At 38.1% G+C, this 24712-nt stretch overlaps 1 protein-coding gene across 2 annotated transcripts in view; it reads right to left on the reverse strand.

Moving 5' to 3' along the window:
* Positions 1–939: 939 nt before the first annotated feature.
* Positions 940–24712, reverse strand: part of TSNAX (translin associated factor X) — a 38007-nt gene continuing 14234 nt past the window's right edge. Inside the window, exons 5-7 of one of the 2 annotated variants that reach the window (XR_002915606.3) lie at positions 5295–5422; positions 3046–3210; positions 2026–2150 (exon numbers count right to left, since the gene is read on the reverse strand). Coding sequence is in view for 1 of the 2 variants with exons in the window: in NM_001131907.2 (NP_001125379.1) it covers positions 1773–2150; positions 5295–5422 (506 nt within the window). In the remaining variant the exon portion in view is untranslated. 2 annotated transcript variants of the gene reach the window in all.

Raw genomic sequence — 24712 nt, forward strand, 5'->3', positions numbered from 1 at the left:
GTTGGCGTAACACCCACAGTATTAGTATGACATGAACTGTGGAGATATATCAGTAGCAATGGCACCAACTCACCTGTAGTGAGTTGACTACAGGTGAGTTGGGAAACCAAAAAACCCACCATCACTAACACAAACAAAAAAATAGAATTTACTAGGCATGTCCATGTTTTATTTTCTTTAGGTGTTTTTCTGGAAAATTACATTTTCAAGGAATCAGCCCTTACAAAACAGAGCTAATCTTTCAAAAAATAAAACCCAGTATCTAGATTCTCAAAACTTACAAAACCAACTGGAAATGTCTGGTTGTCATGCTCAATTCAGTTTCACATCACAAGTAATCATCTATAACTATTTCAGTAGGCAAATTCCAATTCTAAATATTACTAACGATTACCATTGTTATTCTCAACTGTGTTGACAATTGTCTTATTGCTGAATTGTTCAGAATACATTTTCTTTGGCAACTTTATTAACACCATGGGACAACTAAAGGTCTGGATTAACTTAGTATTTCAAAACTTCATTATAATTATTTAAATGTAAATGCTACACTTAAATTATTTAAATTTAAATGCTAGATTTAAATTATTTAATTTTAATAAAATTGAAATTTAAATGCTAGAATAGGAAAGCCTCCAAACATGCCTAATATAACAAAAACAAAAATTGCTAAATAATCACTACTAAAAGCATTTCCATTGTATGTACAAGTATATAATTCAACTTTACCAACAAAAATATTATAATTTAGCTCCAATTCTCTATCAGACCTTCTGTGATTAAAAAAAATAACAAAAAATAAATGGAGAAAGTAACATCTGGGCACCTGTCAAATTTTTATGGAAGGTTGTTTTATATAAATTTTAAATGGCCTAAAATCAGCCAGAATGTGAATTTTTCACTATAATACTTCATAAACTTGTACTTTTTTTCTTTTTCTTTTTTTTTTTTTGAGATGGAGTCTTGCTCTGTTACCCAGGCTGGAGTGCAGTGGCACAATCTCGGCTCACTGCAGCCTCTGCCTCCCGGATTCAAGCGATTCTCCTGCCTCAGCCTCCCAAGTAGCTGGGATTACAGGCACATGCCACCACATTCAGCTAATTTTTGTATTTTTAGTAGAGATGAGGTTTTGCCATGTTGGTCAGGCTGGTCTTGATCTCTTGACCTCGTGATCTGCCTACCTCGGCCTCCCAAAGTGCTGGAATTACAGGCGTGAGCCACCACGCCCAGCCTAAACTTGTACTTAAATTATATATTGATAGCTTATTCATTTTTAATTCTTGTTCCATGGAATAAGCCTATTTTTGAGGCTTGGCACAATATTCACAAGAAATTTAAACAGGACGCTCAAGTCCAGAAGTTTAACTAAAAAATCTTTTCTACATATAATAAAATCACCAACTTAAATTACAAATTGCTTCCACTAAAAATTATCACTCCAAACTTCAGAAAAAGTAAATTAAAATAGGTTATGGCAAAAAGTACACTCTGAAGCATGTTCACATTACAAAGATAAATGATAAAGGTTAACCAGCAAAAATTCAAAAAGACATATATGCAAACATCTGTATGCAAACTTTCATGAATAAGATATAAGAAATGATTCGTTTGGCTAATTTTATATACAGCTTGTATACACAATTTAAAACAAGTACAACTGAATATGTTTCTATGTAAAAGCCACAATAAAGTCAAATGAAATACTAAATAAGTCTTACAAATTGGTCTCTTAGGAGTTCTCAAAAGATTTAGTAACTGAGTAATGTTAGATTCTAAGAAATGCCCTCTTCTTGATCTATCATTTCTGTTTTAACTGAAAACACATCTGCCAACATATGTTTTGGAATTTCTGACCCTCTGACTTTCAAGGCATAACAAGCATTCTCCACTTTGGCCAAACTTTGTTTCAAGGTATACAGCTTCTTAGAAACCTCGTAAGGTCCAGTGTTGCCAATGAATGAAAACCCATCATAAACCTGACGTAAAAACTGGCTCACTTCAAAGGGGGTGTCAATGTCCCCATTCCCCACACTGTTAATACACATCCGCATCAATTCTCCAGTTAAGTCAGCCACTCCCAGAAGGTAATCGACAGGTGTGACTCTCAGTCTCCAAGTACCAAACTGCTTATCCTGTGCATCAGAGGAAGGCTGGTAAAAAGAAAAACAAAAAACAAAAAACACACACACAAGAAAGAACACTGTGAAAAAGAGTGAATATAGCATGTATCACATTTATTATAGAAGTACAAAATCAATAGCAAATCAGTCATACTAATTTTTTCTAAATAAAATAAATCTATTTTGCTTAATAACCATTTGGGATGTTACAGGAGGAATGTGTGCCCTGGGTAGTGAATTGAACCAGATGACTTCAAGATACTTTTGAAATATATCATTATGAAACCAACTATTTCCAACTCCACTTGACGTACAAAATAAAAATATTCTTAAACAAGGCTTAATAACTTTATTGCACAACAATTACTTACTTAAATGAAAAACCATACGGCCCTCCAAGTTTGTGATCCATTAATGTTTTCCTAAGAAGCTCAGTCTTTTTCTGGCTTCTTGTCTTTTCCTACTCAGCACTGACCATCACGATTTATTACTCTCACTGCATCCTCAATTCCCTTAGACTGCTATATTTTCTACTGCACCTACCCAGCAAAAACAGAATCCTCAATCAATACTAAAATCTACTCATTAGTCCTTTATTCAGGTGGCTGAGTACCACTCACTGAGTTAAAAAAATGGTAATCACAACTGCAGAGTCTGTACCGCTACAAATTACCCTCCAATCCTTTTACTTATCATTAGATGGCTCTCTTTCCAGCCTCTTCAAACACAATTTCAAACCTTTCACCACTCTCCTCAGGGCTCTACTCAAATCCCAAACCTCTTCACTTTCAGTAGACAATCTTGCCCAATTTCAGTGACCTGGTCATTTGCCAGCTTACCTAGCACAATTTCTCGCAACTGCCTTTAGCCCTACCAAAAAAAAAAAAAAAAAAAAAAAAAAATTTATATCCACACCCATCTTTACCTTCTATCCTCCAGTCTCAGATGATGAGTTGTCCCTCCTCTTGTTTGAGGTTAACTCTTCCAAATGACCTTGACCCATCTCCTCCCACCTCTTCCAGGACCTTGCTTCATAAGGTGTATGCCCTTGGGCAAGTTATTTCATCTCTCTAAACCTCAGTTTCCTCATCTGTAAAATGGGATAACAGCACCTACCTCAGAGGTTTATTTTAAGGGTTAAATGAGATCACATTTACCAAGTTCTTGGCATAATGCCCAACACAAAGTAAATATTCAACAAATGCTAGCTGCTATCATGATTACTATCATCATGAAATCTCTCTCCCCATCAATTTCCCTCTACTGAATTCTTTCTGGTAGAGACAATGCCTAAATTGTTATTAAAAGACTGTATGTTTAAAAGGGTAGGTGAAGTTGCAGTTACGTCAAAGGACATTTTAGGTAGTGGGAACTACAAAGGCGTACAGGTAAGAATTGTGCATTTGAGGAACTAATGAGATAATTCTTTTGAGTAAAGTTTAAAGGAAGTTACATAAATATAAGCTGAGATGAGGGAGACAGCTTTATTAAGATCACTCTTTGCTATGTATCTAATACATGAATCGTAACATTGTTTGGACTCTGCAGAGACCATCTGGCGCAACGTCCCCATCATTTAGTATAAGCAATGAGGTCCGAGAAACATCACAGGTAATATGATGTTGAGCTATGGGAATATGATAGCTAGTTAGTGGCACTACTGTTTCCATTCTATTTTTCTGCATGTTTGAAATTTTTCACAAAACTTTTTAAAATAAAAATTAAATAGTTTTGACAATATTCTCAAGAGGCAAGTCAGAGCAAAATACCTTTCCCAATCAAATTCCCAGAAATTTCAGCACCAAGCATGTTTAGCACTAAAACTTATTTATGAACATAGTCTTAAACAATTTGAAACATGTATATGAATATTATAGCCCCATAATCTTAAAATAATCTGGTACCTAAGTCCTGAAAACAGTACTTTGACTCTCAATTTTCTGGCCTTTTCCCCAGTATTTTCATTTTGATACACAGAGAACTTTAAAGGAAAGTGTGGTAACTTCCCTAATATCATGTGAGAAGCAGGGTCAAATAGGCCTACTTTACTTCTTTGTGTAATTCAGTCTACACTATATGAATAAAAAAATGAAGAAATTTTACTTCTCAAAATAAATTTCCTCCTTAATACACTTCATGTAATTTAAGAACTTAATACATGGCTTCCTTAAAGTTATACCTGTCATGCCAAATTAGTCTCATTTGTATTAATATTTTAGTTGATACTCAAGAAAATATTATTTCTACAGTGTCTTCCATCTCCTGCCTACCTATCCTGAATATATGGTGTTTTTAAAAATAATTTTAAAAAGACAAAAAATAAAATTTTTAAAATATTTAATTTTAAGTGTACTGGTATCTCAGAAAGTACAAATAGTCAATACAGCTTACCTTACTGCCTGAATGTTATATCTTGAAACCCAGAAGGAAAAAAATAGTATTTGTTTAAAAGTCAAACTGCAAATTTTTCTTAATTCAGAAAAGCTACGTAAATTTCAGATACAAGCATTGTGAACTGAGTAAATGATTAACAGCTCTCACTATACAAAAACTATAACGGCAAACTACTGAGCACTTCCATGTCAGGTGCTGCTGTATATTGCCTAATTAATAACCTTTAAGTCAAATCCTTTAAAACAACCCTTTGAGGTAGGTACCTGATGCAAGGGATCCCTGTAGCACACTGTGAGAAGCACTGGCAGAGCGGACAAGGGCACAGGCTTGGATTCAAAATACCTAACTTCAAATCTTAGCTCTGCCACACTTTTTAGTTGTGTGGCTTCTGGCAAGTTACTTAACCTCTCTAAAAGCCTGTTTCTTTCTCTGTAAAATGAGAGTAATAATGCTTACCACATACGGTTAATAAAAGGATTAAATAAGACAGTGCTTACAAAGGGCAAGTGAAAAATAGTAAAACCAAAAGAGGACTTACAGTAAGCACTCCATAATGCTTTAGGTAAAGAGCATTACTTTCCCAATATGCCCAGCGTTGTTCTTGTTCTATCCACTAACTGAAATATTTAAAAAGACCATTTCCTAGTTGAGACTCTACAAAACCATACTTTAGAAAGAACATTCCCATCTCAATCCTAGCATAAGCCAGTAAATCTACTAGAATCGTCATACTGTTACATAAATTATATAATAAATGTGAAATAAATTTTAAATTCTCACAGTTTTATTTTCTTTCCCATTGTCTTCAGTTGTAAATATCAATTGTTTATTAATTTCATCCATACTAATTAATGATCGTGTTTTGATGAAGTGTTGAAAAGAGACAGCTTCCACATATTCCTGTAGTCCTGAAAACGCCACAAAGAAAATTACTAAGAATAAACACTTAATTAGTAAGAATGTCATAATAAAAAACTTCAAATTGATCATCATCTAGCTCAAAAAAATGCTTAATGGATGCCTACTATAATGCCAGTACTAGACTAGATACTTAGAATAGAAAGAATGGCCTGGGGGCCAGGCGCGGTGGCTCACGCCTGTAATCCCAGCACTTTAAAAGGCCAAGGCGGGTGGATCACTTCAGGTCAGGAGTTGGAGACCAGCCTAGCCAACACAGCAAAACCCCAACTCTACTAAAAATACAAAAATTAGCTGGACGTGGTGGCGGCCGCCTATAACCTCTGGGCCACTGTGCCCAGCCAGAAAAAAAATTTTTTTAAAGAGTTTAAGTAATAAGGATTTAAGAAAAGCCTATTCTGGCCGGGTGCAGTGGCTCACACCTGTAATCCCAGCACTTTGGGAGGCTGAGGTGGGCGGATCACCTGAGGTCAGGAGTTCGAGACCATCCTGGCCAACATGGCGAAACCCCATCTCTACTAAAAATACAAAAAAAATTAGCCGGGTGTGGTAGCAGGAGGCTGTAATCCCAGCTACTCGGGAGGCTGAGGCAGGAGAATCGCTTGAACCCAGGAGCCGAAGGTTGCAGTGAGCCGAGATCGCGCCATTGCACTCCAGCCTGGGGGACAAGAGCGAGACTTCATCTCAAAAAAAAAAAAAAAAAAAAAAAAGGAAAAGAAAAGAAAAGCCTATTCCATAAATTCTGATAGGCTTTAATAAAAATTACAAATTAATTTTTGTTTTATTTTGCTGGGTAACGAAGCAATGATTCAAACAAATGAGACATAAAATTAAGAATCATTTGGGCTGTTCGCAGTGGCTCACGCCTGTAATCCCAGCACTTTGGGAGGCCAAGGCGGGTGGATCACGAGGTCAGGAGATCCAGACCATCCTGGCTAACACGGTGAAACCCCGTCTCTACTAAAAATTAAAAAACTTAAGCCGGGCGTGGTGGCGGGCGCCTGTAGTCCCAGCTACTCAGGAGGCTGAGGCAGGAGAACGGCGTGAACCCGGGAGGCGGAGCTTGCAGTGAGCCGAGGTCATGCCACTGCACTGCAGCCTGGGCGGCAGAGCGAGACTCATCTCACAAAAAAAAAAAAAAAAAAAAAAAATCATTTGGATCTTTCTTAAAGTTTTAACAGGCAAAATCACTTTAAGTAATGTAGGTAAAAGTGTCAAAATACCGTTTATCTCTTCATAGTTCAAAATGGATCTAAGACTAGATAACTCCTTTCTGCTTTGGTAGTTTAAGTTTAAAAAAAAAAAAAAAAAAAGAGCTATGCATACAATTTTGTACAAGATAGAAACAACCCTTGAATTGAAGAGTAAATTTTGGTAAAGACCAAAATGTAACTTAAATACTTTTAAAAATGTTTATATAAACGTAAAGGGCACAAGTGCAATTTTGTTACATGTCTACAGTACTACACTTTTCCAAGTGTTTTAAAACAACTACTTTCTGGTCGGGCGCCGGTGACTCATGCCTGTAATCCCAGCACTTTGGGAGGCCAAGGCCGGCGGATCACGAGGTCAGGAGATCGAGACCATCCTGGCTAACACGGTGAAAACTCGTCTCTACTAAAAATACAAAAAATTAGCCACACATGGTGGCGGGTGCCTGTAGTCCCAGCTACTTGGGAGGCTGAGGTAGGAGAATGGCGTGAACCCAGGAGGCGGGGCTTGCAATGAGCTGAGATTGCGCCACTGCACTCCAGCCTGGGCGACAAAGCAAGACTCCATCTCAAAAAAAAAAAAAAACAAACAAAAAAAAAAACTACATTCTATAGCCACAATTTTCAATATTATTTTATGTCTTAATCTAAAAGGTGATACACGGAAAAAGCATTTCTTAATTATCATTACTGTTAGTTTAAGAACCTTTTTTTTAAGGGTTTGTTGTAAAAATAGCAAGAGAATACATTTCTGATTATGCAAAGAAAACTAAGAACTTAACATGATATTTAAGTTCTCTAACTTTTTTTATGACAGAGTCCTGCTACTTACAAGTCTCCCCCACCTGACACTACACTTCTGGTTTGGCAGCAACAGTGCTGGGGAGGCTAACAGCTGTAGTATCATCACATCAAATGCCAGGCAAAGGTCCAGGATACAAGGGAAAATGGGTGACCCTGGTTTTGACAGCACTAAGAGGAAACTTAACTAAATGAAAATATCCTGACTCATTCTGAGCTGCAAATGATGCCCAAATATAGGTCAGAAGGGACAATTTAACAAACCATAATGTTCTGAGAAATTAAACATTAACAAGGTTAAGTTTAACAAAACAGATGATGTCATTTATAATTAAAAATATTTTTAATTAAATGTTTAATTTTATGAATTTTTAGTTTTATGAATAGGTGACACTGCCCAGCTCCCCCCCTAAAGAAAATCTCTATTTCTCATTTCCTTCTAAAGATACTTCATGCACACAAAAGCAAACAGCAAAACGTAAAGATGCATAATCACATCTCTATGCTCTAATGTGGTTAGCCTCTTATGAGCTAAACAAGAATATATGCACAAAGATTTACATACAAGGATGTTTGTCACTACAGCAAAAAAAATTTTTTAAAGTTAAAAGACCAGTAATAGGTGTATCACTTGTCAATTTTTGTCTCTTAGTTCCATTATTTCAGAAAAAGGAGGTGGATGCTTAAAGCATGTCTCCTGTGCCAGCTGGCAATATATTAAGCTTTGTCGGTACAGGGTGCTAGGTGCTCAAAGAACTGTAAAGGAAAGAGCCCTCTGCCTGGTTCTGCTGTGCCCCTCTTCACAGCCCTGAGTGTGGGGCAGCCGGCACTTCAAGGTGGCCAACAGCATGTAGCACCTGCCTGGGGACAGCTTCTTTTGTACTCCAGAGAGTGGCTTCCCAGTAAGCCACCTTCTTGGGCAGGGAATTCCTTTCCATGGCACTTCCCCATGGACAGCTTCCCAGAGAGTCCATCAGCACAACAGCTCAGCAAACGTCTCTGCCAGCCGATGGGACATGCCCACCCTCTCCAGCATGGTCTGAACCTCATCCTGTGGAGGGTGAGGGTTGGGTTCTGCCAAATTTACCTCCTTGGGTGCTCTGCCTCCGCCCTAGGGGTAGTGGCTGCTCACTCTGAGATTCCAGTACTCTTTAGAGTTCTCTTTTACTGTCATAATCCCCTATATGGCTAATAAGTCTGTATGTTGTATTTAACTTTCCCTGTTCATATTACCGTCTAATTTCTGTTTCCTGTTTGGACCCTGATGAATACAACAGGGAATTAGGAAAATAAATAATGGTATTACTTCTCCTTCAGCCCTATTACCTAGAGAAGCTGTTCCATTTTCTGCGGCTAGTCACTGTATTAGGTTCAGGATCAAGATTCAGCACCAGCTGGGAGCTTCACATGAATTCTCCCTTTAACGTACTAGGTGTTCCCACTTTATGTTCTATACTGAATCTTACAGAAATACTGAAACACACTCAGATCTGTCCTATACATGAACGCTGTGTTTGCTCTCAACTATTGCTCCATCTGTCTCCTCCTCCTCAGAGCTAAGTTTCTTGAAGTAGCTGGCTACATCATTTCCTCAATAACTTCATCTCACACTTCTCAACCTACTTCAGTCTAGCTTGGGTACATCTCTAAAACAAAATAGTTCTTGCTAAGATTACCATAATAAATAAGACTAATGGACATTCTTTCCATCTTCATCTCAGCAGCATTCAGCATTTTGTGCCACTTCCCCTCTTTAAACAAGTTTTCCTTTGATTCCTGTGACAGCATCATCTCCTGATTTCCCACTTTTCTACCTCTCTAGTCATCTCTTCTTAAGTCTCTGCCTCTAGCAGTCCTAGGTTCCCTCCAGTTCATCTATACTTGGTTTCAAGTAACCTTGCTGCCCTTAAATGTCATATCTCTGGCCAACAGGCACACACATCCAAATGAGTATCTGACATCCTTATCAAAGATACCTCAAAATCAACACTTCCAACAATGAACTCACTATCTTCCTTCCAAACCTGGTTCTCTCAAGTTTTGCCAGTTCTAAGCATGTCCTGGTCTCCCCGCATCTATTCTTGACCTCGTCACATCCATTCTCACACTGCAGACTGTTTGCCTTTTTAATATGTAACGACATCACTCCCCAGTTTAAAGCCCAAATAGCTTCCCATGGCACTCAGAATACAGGGTAAAACCATTAATGTGGCTTATAAGACCATGCTTAATTTCACCCCCACTTACATTATCAGCCTCAATTCACGCTATAGTTAAGTCATAACTCACAAAGGCTTGCATTTCCGAGATGGGTACATAAACATATATCTGTATGCATGTTGAGCAAAAAATAGCACTGCTTTAAATGGTCAGAATCAAACACAACTGGCAAGGTGCCTGTCTTATACATGGCAATAGGTAGGGAGGGAGACAGTATAAAAACTAAAACTATGTCAGTTGAAGGCAATACACACATATTTTCCTGAGTGTTGAATAATATTAAATTCAACAAATAGGATAAACAGCATTACATGGAAAGGGGGCTGTTATTCTGTCCACCCCGCCCAATGTAACACTGTTTATCCTATTTGCTAAATTTAGTATTATTTCATATGTAGCTGTTGATAAGATCACAAACACTTTAGCAACAACATACTACTAATATTCTGTATCATTCAGCAGTGCCTTGTTGCAGAAACAAATAGCATTTCTGTTTGGCTGCCATATAGTTTAGCTTCATTCAAGTACTTTTTACTAATTACAAATTATTTTTAAAAATAAATTCACTAAAACCATTTTCCATGTTTTGAATTGACTCATGGACAAAACAACTTTTTACAACTAATGAAGGTGAACAAACTTTTTTTTCCATTGACAAATGCATGATATTTTACCATATAATTGTCTCCGTAATTGTCACCTTTGTTCAATAACATTCATTCAGAAGCAAGAGTAGTTTTAAAAATACTACTTTGCTTTTTGATTGCCTATTGCTTTTCTTTCCCCTCTTCCATTGTGGAACTATGAAATTTAAAATTATTCATCTTTCATTATCCAAGGCTCTTTGGTTCCTCCCCTCAACTTAGCTCCATTTCTACTCTTGCATGTCCAAAAACTCCCTAAGGACTCTATTCAACAAACAGACATCTACCCTGGGACAAAATCCTTAATTATCACAGAGGACCTAGGAAAACAGGAATTTCAGTCTTTCCTTGAGCAGGAGCAAACTCTAAGATGTGCTTTTATTCCAATCATCTCTGTAAGCCAAATACTGCAATACAGTAAGCAATATTTGCTCCCAACAAAATGAATTATGGCATCTTGCTTAAAGAGCTGAAGTGGTTAGAATTCGTTTGATTTTTTAAAGAATTAGCAGTTTCATTTTATTTTTTCTCCATTTTTAAATTGTGGTAAAACAAACATAACATTTACCAGCTTAGCCATTTTTAAGTGTACAGTTTAGCATATTAAATACTTTCGTAATGTTGTACAACCATTATTACCATTCATCTCCAGAATTCTTGTATTAATCTTTCCAAAATTAAACTCCGGACCTAGCATTTCTTAATCTAACTCCCCATCCCTCCTCCCCTCAGCTCCTGCCAACCACCATTCTACTTTGTTGGCTCTATGATTTTGACTACTCTAGGTACCTCATGTAAACAACAAATACGGTATTTGCCCTTTTGTGACTGGCTTATTTCACCTTGCATCATGTCTTCAAGCTTCATCCACGTTGTAACATATGTCAGAATTTCCTGTTTAAGGCTGAATAATATTCGATTGTATGCATATACCACATTTTGTTTATTCACTCATCTACAGACAGACAACTGAGTCACTTCCACCTTTTGGCTTTTGTGAGTAATGCTGCTGTAAACATGACTATTCATACCTGTTCAAGTCCCTGCTTTCAATTATTTAGGAGTATCACCCAGAAGCCCTCAACAAACTTTTTAAAAATAAAATAATAGTTTACTAAGTCTTGAATGTCTACTACATGTAAGAGTATGGATCTGGAACTTTACATCCATCTTTTTAATGCTCGCCATAACCTTATGTGACTGTATTACTATCCTTAATGAACAAATTGAGGCAGAGAGAAGTTAAAAAATTCAGCCAAGTCACACAGTAAATAGTGAAAGTTTCTAGGATTCAAAAGCTCACACCCTTCCCACCTTACCTGCTTCTTGACAGTCATCTCCATATAAAACATACCCATTTTTCTCAACATTTGTCCACACTAAATTCCTGGTTCAGCTTTTCTCCATGTTTTGCTTAACCTTATTGTGTAGTCTTCCAAACACACTATATACTTTCATGATTCCATGCCATTCTGTGACTATGAAGCCTTCTCTCACATCTTTCTCTACCTAACATTTAAATGTTTCAATATACCCCAGTCAAGGTGGCACTCGTCTCTTCATTCTCACTATATAAAACTTGTACTTCAATTAAACCTTTCAGTCAGTTTTAGATTACAAACAGCTGTCTGATCACTTATTTTGCACCCTAAACTCTGAGGGTGGGGACAATGCCCAGATGACTTTGCTCCTTGGCCCTCTCCCAAAGACAGCAACTCATATGCACAAGAGACTCAACTGTTTCCCGTAAATTCCTTCTAATAATCTGTTTCTCTTCACCAAGGTCTATGAAACTGTGCCTCAACAAACAAAAATATTTTAAAATTTGGTATTCAATTATTCAGAACTATCTAGTTGTACTTAATTTAAAATACTTTCTAACAAGATTAGCGTTCAAACTGATGAAGGGCAGAATTTGAGGTCCTGATTTATTTTTTAATAGGGAAAAGAGAGAATATGTAATAAGAGTCCTCAAAATTTATCTTTGGTGTCAATCTCTATTAAATATGGGTGAGTGTCAGATATTTAATTTTCAAGTATATCTAGTCGTTATATAAGTTGTCCTTGAAATGTGTTAACAAAAGTTACTTCAGAGATGAGGTGGCCATTTTTGCTCCATAGAAATCAGGTTTCATGGGCCAGGAGCGGTGGCTCACGCCTGTAATCCCAGCACTTTGGGAGACTGAGGTGGGTGGATAACCTGAGGTCGGGAGTTCGAGACCAGCCTGACCAACATGGAGAAACCTCGTCTCTACTAAAAACACAAAATTAGCCGGGCGTGGTGGCACATGCCTGTAATCCCAGCTACTCGGGAAGCTGAGGCAGGAGAATCACTTGAATCCGGGAGGTGGAGGTTGTGGTGAGCCAAGATCTGGCCATTGCACTCCACCCTAGGCAACAAGAGCAAAACTCCATCTCAAAAAAAAAAAAAGAAAGAAATTAGGTTTCATGCTATAACGTGGAGAAAGTTCAAGGACATCTGGCCCAAAACACTGAAAAGCATTTTTGGTCACATGTAGGTAAGAGGATGTTTAAACAAGTTATGTTTTAACCTGATAAAAAGGACATCCGCTATTTTCAGTGAATAATCCCCAAGGTGAAAATTTTCAACGTACTGCCATATTCCATCAAACAATGCCTTCCCCTTCTGTCTTTGCCTTGGATGAAATCCAATTAGAATTATTTACAGAATCAGCTGCCAGTAAGAGAGAAGTCTGTAGGTTGCTTTTATGTAAATTGTTATTTTTTTCCTTGTTCTCCTATTAGAACATATAACAGGGAAACCCAGTTAAAGGCTTCTGATTATTTTTATATATTCCTTTAATATTTAAGCAATATATATCCAGTCCAAATCTCCATCAAAAACTATATATAAAAGCAAACAGATATGACAGAGGTTTCATTATAAATTTGAACCTCACATGACTCAACTTTGTTTCTTGGTTTTTAATGCTTTTTCAGAAATTGTTTAACATATGATTTGGCAATTCCACTCCTAGGTATATACACCCAAAAGAGCTGAAAGCATATATTCACACAAAGACTTGTAGGCAAATATTAACAGCAGTTATTATTCACAAAGGCCAAAAAGTGGAAACAACCCAAAAGTCCACCAACTGATGACAGACTAACAAAATACGGTATATCCATAAAACAGACTATAATTCAGTTATTAAAAAGGAATGAAATACAGATACATGCTATGACATAGCTGAACTCTGAAAACATGCTCAAAGAAACCAGACGCAAGAGGCCATATATGGTTTGATTCATATGGATATGAGATATCCAGAATAGACAAATCCATAGAGATAGAAAGTAGATTAGTGGTGACCAGGGGCTAACCCTGGTATTAGGAGAAGGGGGAATGGTGAATGACTGCTAATAGGCAGGAGGTTTCTTTTGAGTGTGATGAAATGTTCTGGTATTAGACAGTGATAAGCACATAACCTTGTGAAAATAGTAAAAACAAATGAATTACTCAATTTAAAAGGGTTAATTATGTGGTACGCAATGTCTCAATTTTTAAAAATTGCACTTGTAACTATTTCTCTGAGTACCACATGAATTTTTAAAACAAGTTAGCGTCACCAAATCCATCACTGAAATGTTAAAATGAAATCAGATTTATATTGGATTCACAGGCCACTCTGCTAAAAATCTACTTTCAAATACATGAAGTGCACACTGAAAATAAATATATCTATATGCCTCAGCTTTGTAAAGTATGTGTGCTTATACTACCAACAGTAAACTCTAAATAGAATTCCACTAATTTGGATTTTGTCTGAATAGGGTTTTTTTGTTTGTTTTGGTTTTTTTTTCTGAGACAATCTGGCTCTGTTGCCCAGGATGGAGTGCAGTGGCACGATCTTGGCTCACTGCAACCTCTGCCACGTGGGTTCAAGTGATTCTCTCTCCTGCCTCAGCCTCCCGAGTAGCTGGGATTATAAGTGCCTGCTGCCGCACCCAGCTAATTTTTGTAGACGGGGTTTCATCATGTTCTCTAGGCTGGTCTCAAACTCCCGACCTCAGGTGATTCGCCTACCTCGGCCTCCCAAAGTGCTGGGATTACAGGCGTAAGCCACCGCACCCAGAATGGGTCTTTCTTTTTTAGAAAAGAGACATGGTCTTGCTCTGTCACACAGGCTGGAGTGCAGTGGCACAATCGTGGCTCACTGCAGCCTCAAACTCCTTGGCTCAAGCGATCCTCATGCCTCAGCCTCCCCAGTAACTAGAACTACAGGAGCAAACAACTATGCCTAGCTAATGGTTTTTTTATTTTTATTTATTTACTTTTTTTTTTTTTTTTTTTTTACTTTTTTGTAGAGACAGGGTTTTGCTAAGTTGCACAGACTGGTCCCAAGTGATCCTCCCACCATGGCCTCCCAAAGTGCTGGGATTACAGGTATGAGCTACCACTTCCAGCCCTAAGCAGGGTTTTTACATCAGCACTGAAGAACGAGTATTGAGCAAATTTGTACCACTGAGTTTTTATCCAAAATGAAAATAAATGTTAAAATTTAGTACAATATTACAGACTAATTTTGCTAAATTCAAGAAAGGTCAGGAACGAACATTTGTTAACGGTTATATGCCAAACAAAATAAATGCTTTCCATAAATGTATTTTATTTAATTTCCAAAAAATCCAGGAGGTAGCTATTAATGTTCTCATGCTAAAGGAAAGAAAGCTGAAATTCAAATAGGTTGTACACTTTGTTCCAAGGTTACAGAGATATGGAATATTAAAACATAAAAGCCCAGGTCTGATGGCAAAGTCTATCTCTTTCTACTTCACCTCATTGAGCAAGTCTTATCTCTTATAAGGAGACCTCACAGACTAGAAAAGTTAAGACCAATCTGCGAATCTTCTAAACTTGACTTTCCTAATACCAAAGGATCACATTCTCTTCCTATCTTGCTTAATCCTTATAATAACCACTTAAATAACTCATCTGCACTTTCAACTACCTTGTCCCTTGGAGTCATATTCAAGATATTTTAACAGGAATATAAAGTACTATATAAATAAATATAAACCCCAAATTTTAAATATATTTTTATTTTCTTGATACACTAAACTATATTTATTATAGAACTGCTTACCAAGTGATATAAAATATAACAAATTATTCCTCAAATCATTCCAATAATTCTCAAATCATTTCTTAATTTTTTAGATGCTGTTGGAAAGGGCTTTTGACTTCCCTTGTCTGAGCCATGATTTGATATGCAAAATATCATCAAACTCTTCCTATGACCTCCTCCATTAAAATGACAGTTATCAGGCAACTGGGTTCCTGCCAAAGTAGGGGATTCACACAGGCCTGCCCCCATTCTCAGCTTCCAATTCCCCCGACCATTCCTTTAGTCTCTGTTCCTCTCTCATCATACTCTCTCCCCCAACCAATAGGGGATGAAAGGAGTAGAAGAGGAAAAGGAAGGAAGAAGAAAAGAAAGAAAATCTGTGTTCTCACTTGCTGGGATGCCTGCTGTCCTGTGATGGTTATCAATAAAGCTCCCTTCCCCCAGACTTTTTCCCTTATGTGCAGAGACAGCCACTTCTCTTTCCACCAGGGGGCCATGCCTCAAATAAAGCAATGCTTCCTGAACCCATCTGAGATTATAAATGCAGCCTGAGAGAATATGCTCTGCATGAAATATCTGTTTATATCCCTGGTTCCCAGTAGAGTCATCAGACACTATTTGCTTCTCCCCTTAAGGCACCTCTTTTGGGGGTTTACAAAAGAAGTCCACAGCTCAGCTGCACAACACAAAACCCCCACCCACTCCTGGACTTAAAAGCAACTCCCCAGTCCCTCCACTCCAAAGTAACATTTGTAGCTCATCCTCTAGCTGCAGCCCACAAACCAAAAAGTACCTGTTATGGACTGAACTGGGCTGCCCCAAATATGTTGATCATATGTTGAAGCCCTAACCTCTAGTACCTGAGAATGTGAGTGTATTTGGAGACAAGGTCTTTAAAGAAGTGATTAAGTTAAAATTAGGCCATTGAGGTGTACTTTTATCTAATATGACTGGTGATATAAGGAAAGATTAGGACACACAGAGACAGCAGAGATGTGTGTGCACGTGTGCACAAGGCCATGTGAAGACCCAGGGAAAAGATAGCCATCTGCATGTCATGGAAAGACGCCTCAGGGGAAATCAAACTTGCCAACACCTTGATCTCAGACTTCAGGCCTCCAGAACTGCAAGACAATAAATTTCTGTTTAAGCCACCCAGTCTGTGGTATTTTATTATGGCAGGCCTAGTAAACTAATGTAGTATCTTCGAATCAGTGCACCTTTGCCTTCTGAGATAAACCACATGTGCTGAAATTTGTATTATTAATTTTACTACTCATCACAGTTGACAATATACTACTTACCAACAAACACAGAAGTATGTATTTCTATTTTAACAACAAACATGGCCACAACAATGCATCAGGCTGCTTATCTTTTCCTACTTCTCCCACTGTCATCCTGCTGCCAAATAATGAGCACGACCCAAACCACGAATTAATCTAACTTTCTGCCTCATTCATTCCTATTGCTATACAGAAAGGATTGTATTTATTGCTCAGGTAAATTTTCAAAAATGATTAACAGTAACTATTAAATATTCCTGGTTAAGTTCCCATCCTCATTACACTCACAGTCATTCTTTTATTTATTTTTTTTTTGGCTGGGGGCGGGGACGGAGTCCCGCTCTGTCTCCCAGGCTGGAGTGCAGTGGTGCAATCTTGGCTCATTGCAACCTCCGCCTCCTGGGTTCAAGCGATTCTCCTGCCTCAGGTGCATGCCACCATGCCCAGCTAATTTTTGTATTTTTAGTAGACACGGGGTTTCACCACTTTGGTCAGGCTGGTCTCGAACTCCTGACCTCGTGATCCGCCCACCTCAGCCTCCCAAAATGCTGGAATTACAGGCGTGAGCCATCAGTCATTCTTAAATCTCCAGTCTCCCAACAATTCCATACCATTTCCCCACCACATCCCCTTTTCTCAGCACATGAGACGAAAATGGAAGTGACTGAGCAAGAATTTTCTCAGTTCCCTACCTCTATAGCCATCTGTAACTACCCATCTGTAACCGCCCATCTGGGAAGAGGGAGCTGTCCTGTCATACAAGGCTTAAGCTCTGGATCCCATCCTCAGGTCTTGATTATTCAGGGATATTATTCCCTTACATATTATATTGTATTTCCTTTAGTTAAGGTTTCCAGCCTTTGGTTTTATTCTCACTCTACATTCTCCTTAGACAATCTTATCCACATCTTTAAAATTAACTACAATTTATGAGCTCACGACTCCAAGGCTATAACTGCAGATGCATCCTGAGTTCTCTAGACCTACGTATCAAATTGCCTCCTAGGCAGCAACCTGTATGTCCTAAGATTTCCAATTAACTTTTCCAAAACCCATTCCACATTCCTGTTTTCTCCTCTTAACAAATAACATTCCTATTCATCCAGTTGGCCAAACCAGAAACCTAAAGGTATCCCTAGAGTATTCCCTTTCTTCATGCTTTTTAAAAATAAACTGTCTTCTAAAAACATGCCCACACCTCTCTATTCCCACTGCTAACACCAAACTTGAGGCCCTATTCATTTCACACCAAGAAGGACCACTACAGCTGCCTCACCTCTCTGCCTCTAGCTTCCCATTGAATAAAATAAGATAATGGCAAAACAGAAAGCAGAGACTTGAAGGGAGGATGTCCTAGGTTCTAAAGCTAATTCAGTCTCTTGCGAGCAGTGTGAACTGAGATAAGTTTACTCATTTTTCTGTGCTCCAATTTTCTCATCTGTAAAGTGCAGGCATCTGTTTACACAGTAGGGTTTATATAGAATAATGTACCAGTGTCCGGTATAAGGGCCCTTTGTATCTGTTTACTAAATTAAACTATGAGAAGAATAAAATAAGAATTATTGCCATTAATTTTTGTTAGACAATATTTTATAATGTCTTTAAAGAAAGCAACAGTAGCCAGGCGCGGTGGCTCATGTCTGTAATCCCAGCACTTTGGGAGGCTGAGGCAGGCGGATCACGGAGATCAAGACCATCCTGGCTAACACAGTGAAACCCCGTCTCTACTAAAAATACAAAAAATTAGCCAGGCGTGGTAGCGGATGCCTGTAGTCCCAGCTACTCGGGAAGCTGAGGCAGGAGAATGGCATGAACCCGGGAGGCGGAGCTTGCAGTGAGCCGAAATCATACCATACTGCACTCCAGCCTGGGCGACAAAGTGAGACTCTGTCTCAAAAAAAAAAAAGGCAATGTTTTTTTGTTCCTTGGATTTCTTTTCCCTTTTATTAGCTTACAATTAAAAGGGGCTGTTATTCTTCTAAAATGTTATCCTAAGTCAGTATGTACTACGATTCTCAAATACTTTTTGGTTTGCTAAGAAGTAACAGCAAATTGGCTGGGCACGGTGGCTCACGCCTGTAATCCCAGCACTTTGGGAGGCCAATGTGGGTGGATCAGTTGAGGTCAGGAGTTTGAGACCAGCCTGGCCAACATGGTGAAACCCCATCTCTACTAAAAATACAAAAATTAGCTGGGTGTGGTGGCGTTTGCCTGTAATCCCAGCTACTTGGTAGGCTGAGGCACAAGAATCACTTGAACCTCAGAGATGGAGGTTGCAGTGAGCCCAGATCACGCCACTGCACTCCAGCCTGGGTGAGAGAAAGAGACTCTGTCTCAAAAAAAAAAAAAAAAAAGTAGTAGTAGCAAACTATGTTAACAGAACACTATTTTTATCCTACTAAGCCATGATAAATTAAGACAAGAGTATGTCAAGGAATAAGGATCTCTTTGACTCGATGCAATATGTCCAAAACTGAGTAAGACATTGTCTCTTCTTCTCCATGTTGCCTATTTAGCCCTACCCTTATCAACTGGCAGACAGATCTCAGGTCAAAAGAATAACCTTCTGAAACAAGATTTCAGAAAAGGAATGGGAATGCTCAGAGATGAAAAGAGAAATTAGACTAAAAGACCATCATACATTTGGACAGTCCAAGTAGCGTGTATCATTTATCTACAAAGAGTATTTACAAACCAAGTTTTCATAACCCAGAAAATGTCTATAGACAGATTTTCTCATGGTCATAGTAGTCATCACAAAAGTTCACAGTATGAAATACACACTTACTAAATTGTGATTGAAACAAGTCACCAAAAAATGCCTAATGAGCATGTGACATTTACATGCAACCCTAAACTGTTTCTATTTTACATAATTACATTACATACATTACGTAATTTGGCCCAGTGCGGTGGCTCATGCCGCCTGTAATCCCAGCACTTTGGGAGGTCAAGGTGGTTGGATCACAAGGTCAGCAGCTCAAGACCAGCCTGGCCAAGATGGTGAAACCCCATCTCTACTAAAAATACAAAAATTAGCAGGGCATGGTGGTGGGCGCCTGTAATCCCAGCTACTCGGGAGGCTGAAGCAGAGAACTGCTTGAACCCAGGAGGCGGAGGTTGCAGTGAGCCGAGATTAATCGCACCACTGCACTCTAGCCTGGGCAACAGAGCGAGGCTCTGTCTCAAAAAGAAAAAAAAATTGCGTAATTTATGTAATTACATGTATAGGTAAAATTAAGGATGATGAGCGTCTTTAACAAGATATAGAATCTTCAAGAAAAGAGATCTTCAAGAAAAAGCCTTTGGTGGCCAGGCACGGTGGCTCACGCCTGTAATCCCAGCACTTTGGGAGGCCGAGGTGGGCGGATCAAGAGGTCAGGAGATCGAGACCATCCTGGCTAACACGGTGAAACCCCGTCTCTACTAAAAATACAAAAAATTAGCCGGACGTGGTGGCGGGCACCTGTAGTCCCAGCTGCTCGGGAGGCTGAGGCAGGAGAATGGTGTGAACCTACGAAGCAGAGCTTGTAGTGAGCCAAGATCACGCCACTGCACTCCAGTCTGGGCGACAGAGCAAGACTCCGTCTCAAAAAAAAAGAAAAAGAAAAAGAAAGAGCCTTTGGCTTTAGATAAAACAGTTTAAAGCACTAGATACTAGCTATCAGAGATGGATAATAGTCTAGCAGAAAGTCTATCAGAGTAGATAAAACAAGTCAGATTCCAATCCCAATACTATCACTCACCTCATTTACAAAATTAGGTAGTAGAACTAGAAGTCTCCTCACCAGTTATAAAATCACTTTCAAACAGACAAATGAATGCTTTCAGAAAGAAAAATCTATTCAGAAAAAAATGTTGAATCAATCAACAGGCATATACCTGCATTTTCTATTACACCAAAAGAACATCAAATTACCATATCAGGCAGAGAAAAATTAACTATTCATCAAACATATTTTCCTTGGCACGCACAGAGACCGTATTTCCCATTCTTCCTTAAAGCTGGTGTGGCCATGTGACTAGCCAACAAAATGTGAGCAGAAGTGCTCCATGCCACTTCCAGGGCTGGTGCATAAAATCCTCAGGCACCATCCCCCACTCCTCCCTTTTCCACAATCTGTCAGCTCTATGTTGATGCCGTGGCTCATCTTGGAAATCATGTACTGGTAACAGCAGAGCCCCAGAGAGCATGGATCTGTGAATAACTAAGTGGGCAGAGCACACTCAAACTACCACCACAAAGCCTGGTCTTCAAGAGAGAAAGATAATGATTTCTATTTTGTTAAGCCACTGCAACGTCACAGTTTATTAATGTTTCTGCACTTAGCTTTACCTTAACTAACCAACATCTCTGGTACTTCTCTCTTAATCTCAGTCATTAACAGATAAATTCAGTTTTTAGCTATATTATTCCATCCACTACACTCTTCCTACTGTTACTCCAAAAGCTTACAGAGATTCATATCATAGTTCATTTTTCCAGTGGGCACTCACAATTTTGCCAACATGCTGAACCTATATCGAATTTCTCTGTACTGCTATAGTAGCTTTGGAACTTCCCTAAACGTTAATATTGATCCTATTCCTGCTAGTATGTCTAAGAAATAGCTCCTGGAAACTTGCTTTCTTTTAGAAGAAACAAAAAACGGTAAAATATAAACTCGTGAAAGCAAATCATCAGATAAAGCATATGGCTGAACAACAACAACAAAAAGCCTTTTAAAATTAGTTTTGTTCTTCATTCTTTCAACATCTATATGTATGGAGAACTTATTAGGTGTCTGGGATATATAAAGTGAAAAACAGTAATGAAATCTTTGTAGAGATTCATAGAGTCTACATTCTAGTAAGGGAAAGAGAGATAATGAAGAAATATAATATATAAAGAGATTACACATTAGAAGTTGAGAAGTGCTATGAAAAAAGGGCCACAGTGTGTGCTGGGTATATGAGGAAAACCTCAGTATTTGGGGTGAGCAAAATAAAGCCTTTCCTAGGAGTTAGGTTGTAAAGTCAAGAGGTAAATGAAATACATGTGGGAAGAAACCAGTGGTACCACGTGCTAGCTTATGACCCTGAGCATAACTTGAGAGCCTCAATCTCCCCGCTTGTGAAGTGGTAAAAAATATCTATGATTTAGAGGTATTGCAAAAACCTGTGAGATTGTGAATATAAAGAATAGTGGCTAAAAACATATCTTAACTGGCCCAAAACATCCACTTTACCCATCATCACATTCTTGGATAAAAGAATTAAAATATGAATTAGGATATAAACTTAGCTTTGTGTACCGAAATGTCTCAAAAAATGACAATTCTTATCATTATCAGTGATATAAACTAAACTTAAGAAAAAAACATGTATTTTTTCTTTGAAATGGAGGACATTTCCCCCAAATTGTTAATTTTTCAACAAGAGGGAAAAAAAATGACAGGACACAAATTTTTTTTTAAGTGACTTATTTCAAGCAGCTAATTATTTGTTCATTTGTTTAACCATCCCTTGGGACAATCTGTAATCTACTCTGATAAGAAATGTGTAGAAAACAGACCTGACGTTTTGTTGTTGTTCAATTATTAGGATACTCAATGTTTGAGCTCACACAAGTATCCCTTAGGGAAATGCTCTGCGTGCCATTAGCACTATTCTTAATGAGGAAAAGCACAGAACTCCTTTAGTTCACTGCCAGAATTGTTTTATCTTCAAGTCAAAAGAACAACTATTTGGAGTAATACCAAAACAAGCATTTAACAATTACAAGCAGCAAGCTATTCATAAGCATCATATTGTTAATGCTAATCCAATTATAAATAACCTTATTTTATCAAATAAAATATCTGTCAGCAAAATTTTCGGTGCTAGACACCTCTTTACTTGACTGCTTTATTCCTTAACTTTAAGAAAAAACATCTTTATTGCTTCAATTCAAAGAACCTCATTTTACAGACTTTTTACAGGAAAGATATAGAAAATCCATTATTTTAATCCATGAGTAAGTTGTCTTCAAAGGAAACTTACAAATCATAAACGAAGGCCTAAAAGAGACCACTGTGCTTATAATAATCCTCAATGATACAGTGAAGTAGGAAAATCTGAAGATCTATCATTCCCATTTTCTTAATGTTCTATCTTTCCAAGAGTACAGCACTTCCTTCCTGAATTAGGAAATACTCTATTTCCCTTTCACCTTTTTCTCTCCATTTCTCTGTTCTGTAAGACAATGTATAGCTTTCTAGGTTGCTTTTGGTATCATTATCTATATGGTCTTGGCCCTTATTTAAACTCTTTATACTTCACTGATGCATGAGGACATACAAAATAGAACTACTGGGCCAAATACAGCAAATCTGAAATGTCCCATATGTCCCACAGATATTTGGGGAACTTGATGTTGTCACAATTAGTAGAGCCTAATCATGCACTAATAAGGAATTGAGAAGTTTAAACATGAAAAACTTTTTCACACATGAGGCACCAACATTGTGGGGAAAATATGTGAATTTTTATTAAAATACAAGTTTTAAGCAGACTAAAGTCCAAAGTGAGAACTACTGTGATCAGCTTTTATTATTTATTAACTGTCATGAATTTTTGCAAGATAGGCATACTATATGATGATGTGATAGAAAAAATGATAAAGATTATGGAAGTTATTCAAACTCTTGCCTTTAGTCATTCAGGTTAATAGGATACTTAGGAAAAGCTGTAGAACTGGATTTCTGTTTAATACAGACATTTAGACTGTACTGCTGCTTCAGTTCAAGCACTTTCCAGAAACTGAGAGACCTAACTTGGTCCCCCACCACCACCACCCAGTAGCCCTCAAGATTACACACGCATACCTAACTTATGTATAGCAGGACTACTCTGTCTCAAATATTTTCCTGCTATGAATCTATCTGTAGTATGGTCACAGCTACTATTATAAAGATATTCTCATGTTTTCTGCCAAGCTTGATTTACCTTTTACTTCACCCTTCTTCCCACCAGTACTTCTGATCCTCTCTCCCACTCCAGCCAAATCTGTCACACTTCACAGGTTGTGCCACTTCACAACAAACTAAATTCGTGAAGTCATCTTTATTGTGTATGCTATTAAAAAATCAAATAAATCCCTCATATTAATAAATTATGATGGCAGACTGTATTTCATTTGGTAATATGTTATAATGACTCCTCACAGAACTGTTTTACACTTCAGTTTCCAACAATGCACCCTCAGTTTTAAGTAATGTATGCTGGTACTTTCTCTTACCCATATTAGAAGACAGACATATCAACATTTCTGAAAAAACAAGTGCTGAAATTATAAACGTTTAGGCTAAAACTGGGTATTCGTATTAAGCAGATACCAAATAAACTCATTTCCCAGTCTTCCTGCAAATCTTAGGATACTGACATTAAGCATTCCTAATCCAAAAATCCTAAATCCGAAATGGTCCAAAATCCAAAACATTTTGAGTGCTGACACGATGCTCAAAAGTCATGCTCAAAAGAAATGCTCATTGGAGCATTTCAGGTTTCTGGATTAGAGATGCTCAAGCAGTAAACTGTGAATATTTCAACACTTAAAATCTGAAACACTTCTGTTCCCAAGCATTTTGGATAAGGGATACTGAACCTTTTTCTGAATTATCTAGTATCTGTCCTAGCAATGAACCCACATTAGAAAAAGAAGAGGAAAGAATCAAGCACTTTATACATTTATTCAATTTATTTGAAAATAATGATAACCACCAAGATCCAGTATACCCTCAAATTTTTATTTTATTTTTTTTTTATTTTTTGAGACGGAGTCTTGCACTGACACCCAGGCTGGAGTGCAGTGGTGTGATCGCGGCTCACTGCAAACTCCACCTCCCGGGTTCAAGTGATTCTCCTGCCTCAGCCTCCAGAGTAGCTGGGATTACAGGCGCCCGCCACCACACCTGGCTAAGTTTTGTATTTTTTAGTTGAGTCGGGGTTTCACCATCTTGGCCAGGCTGGTCTCGAACTCCTGACCTGGTGATCCACCCACCTCGGCCT

Source organism: Pongo abelii, chromosome 1 (genome assembly GCF_028885655.2).
Source record: "Pongo abelii isolate AG06213 chromosome 1, NHGRI_mPonAbe1-v2.0_pri, whole genome shotgun sequence".
Lineage (NCBI taxonomy): Eukaryota > Metazoa > Chordata > Mammalia > Primates > Hominidae > Pongo > Pongo abelii.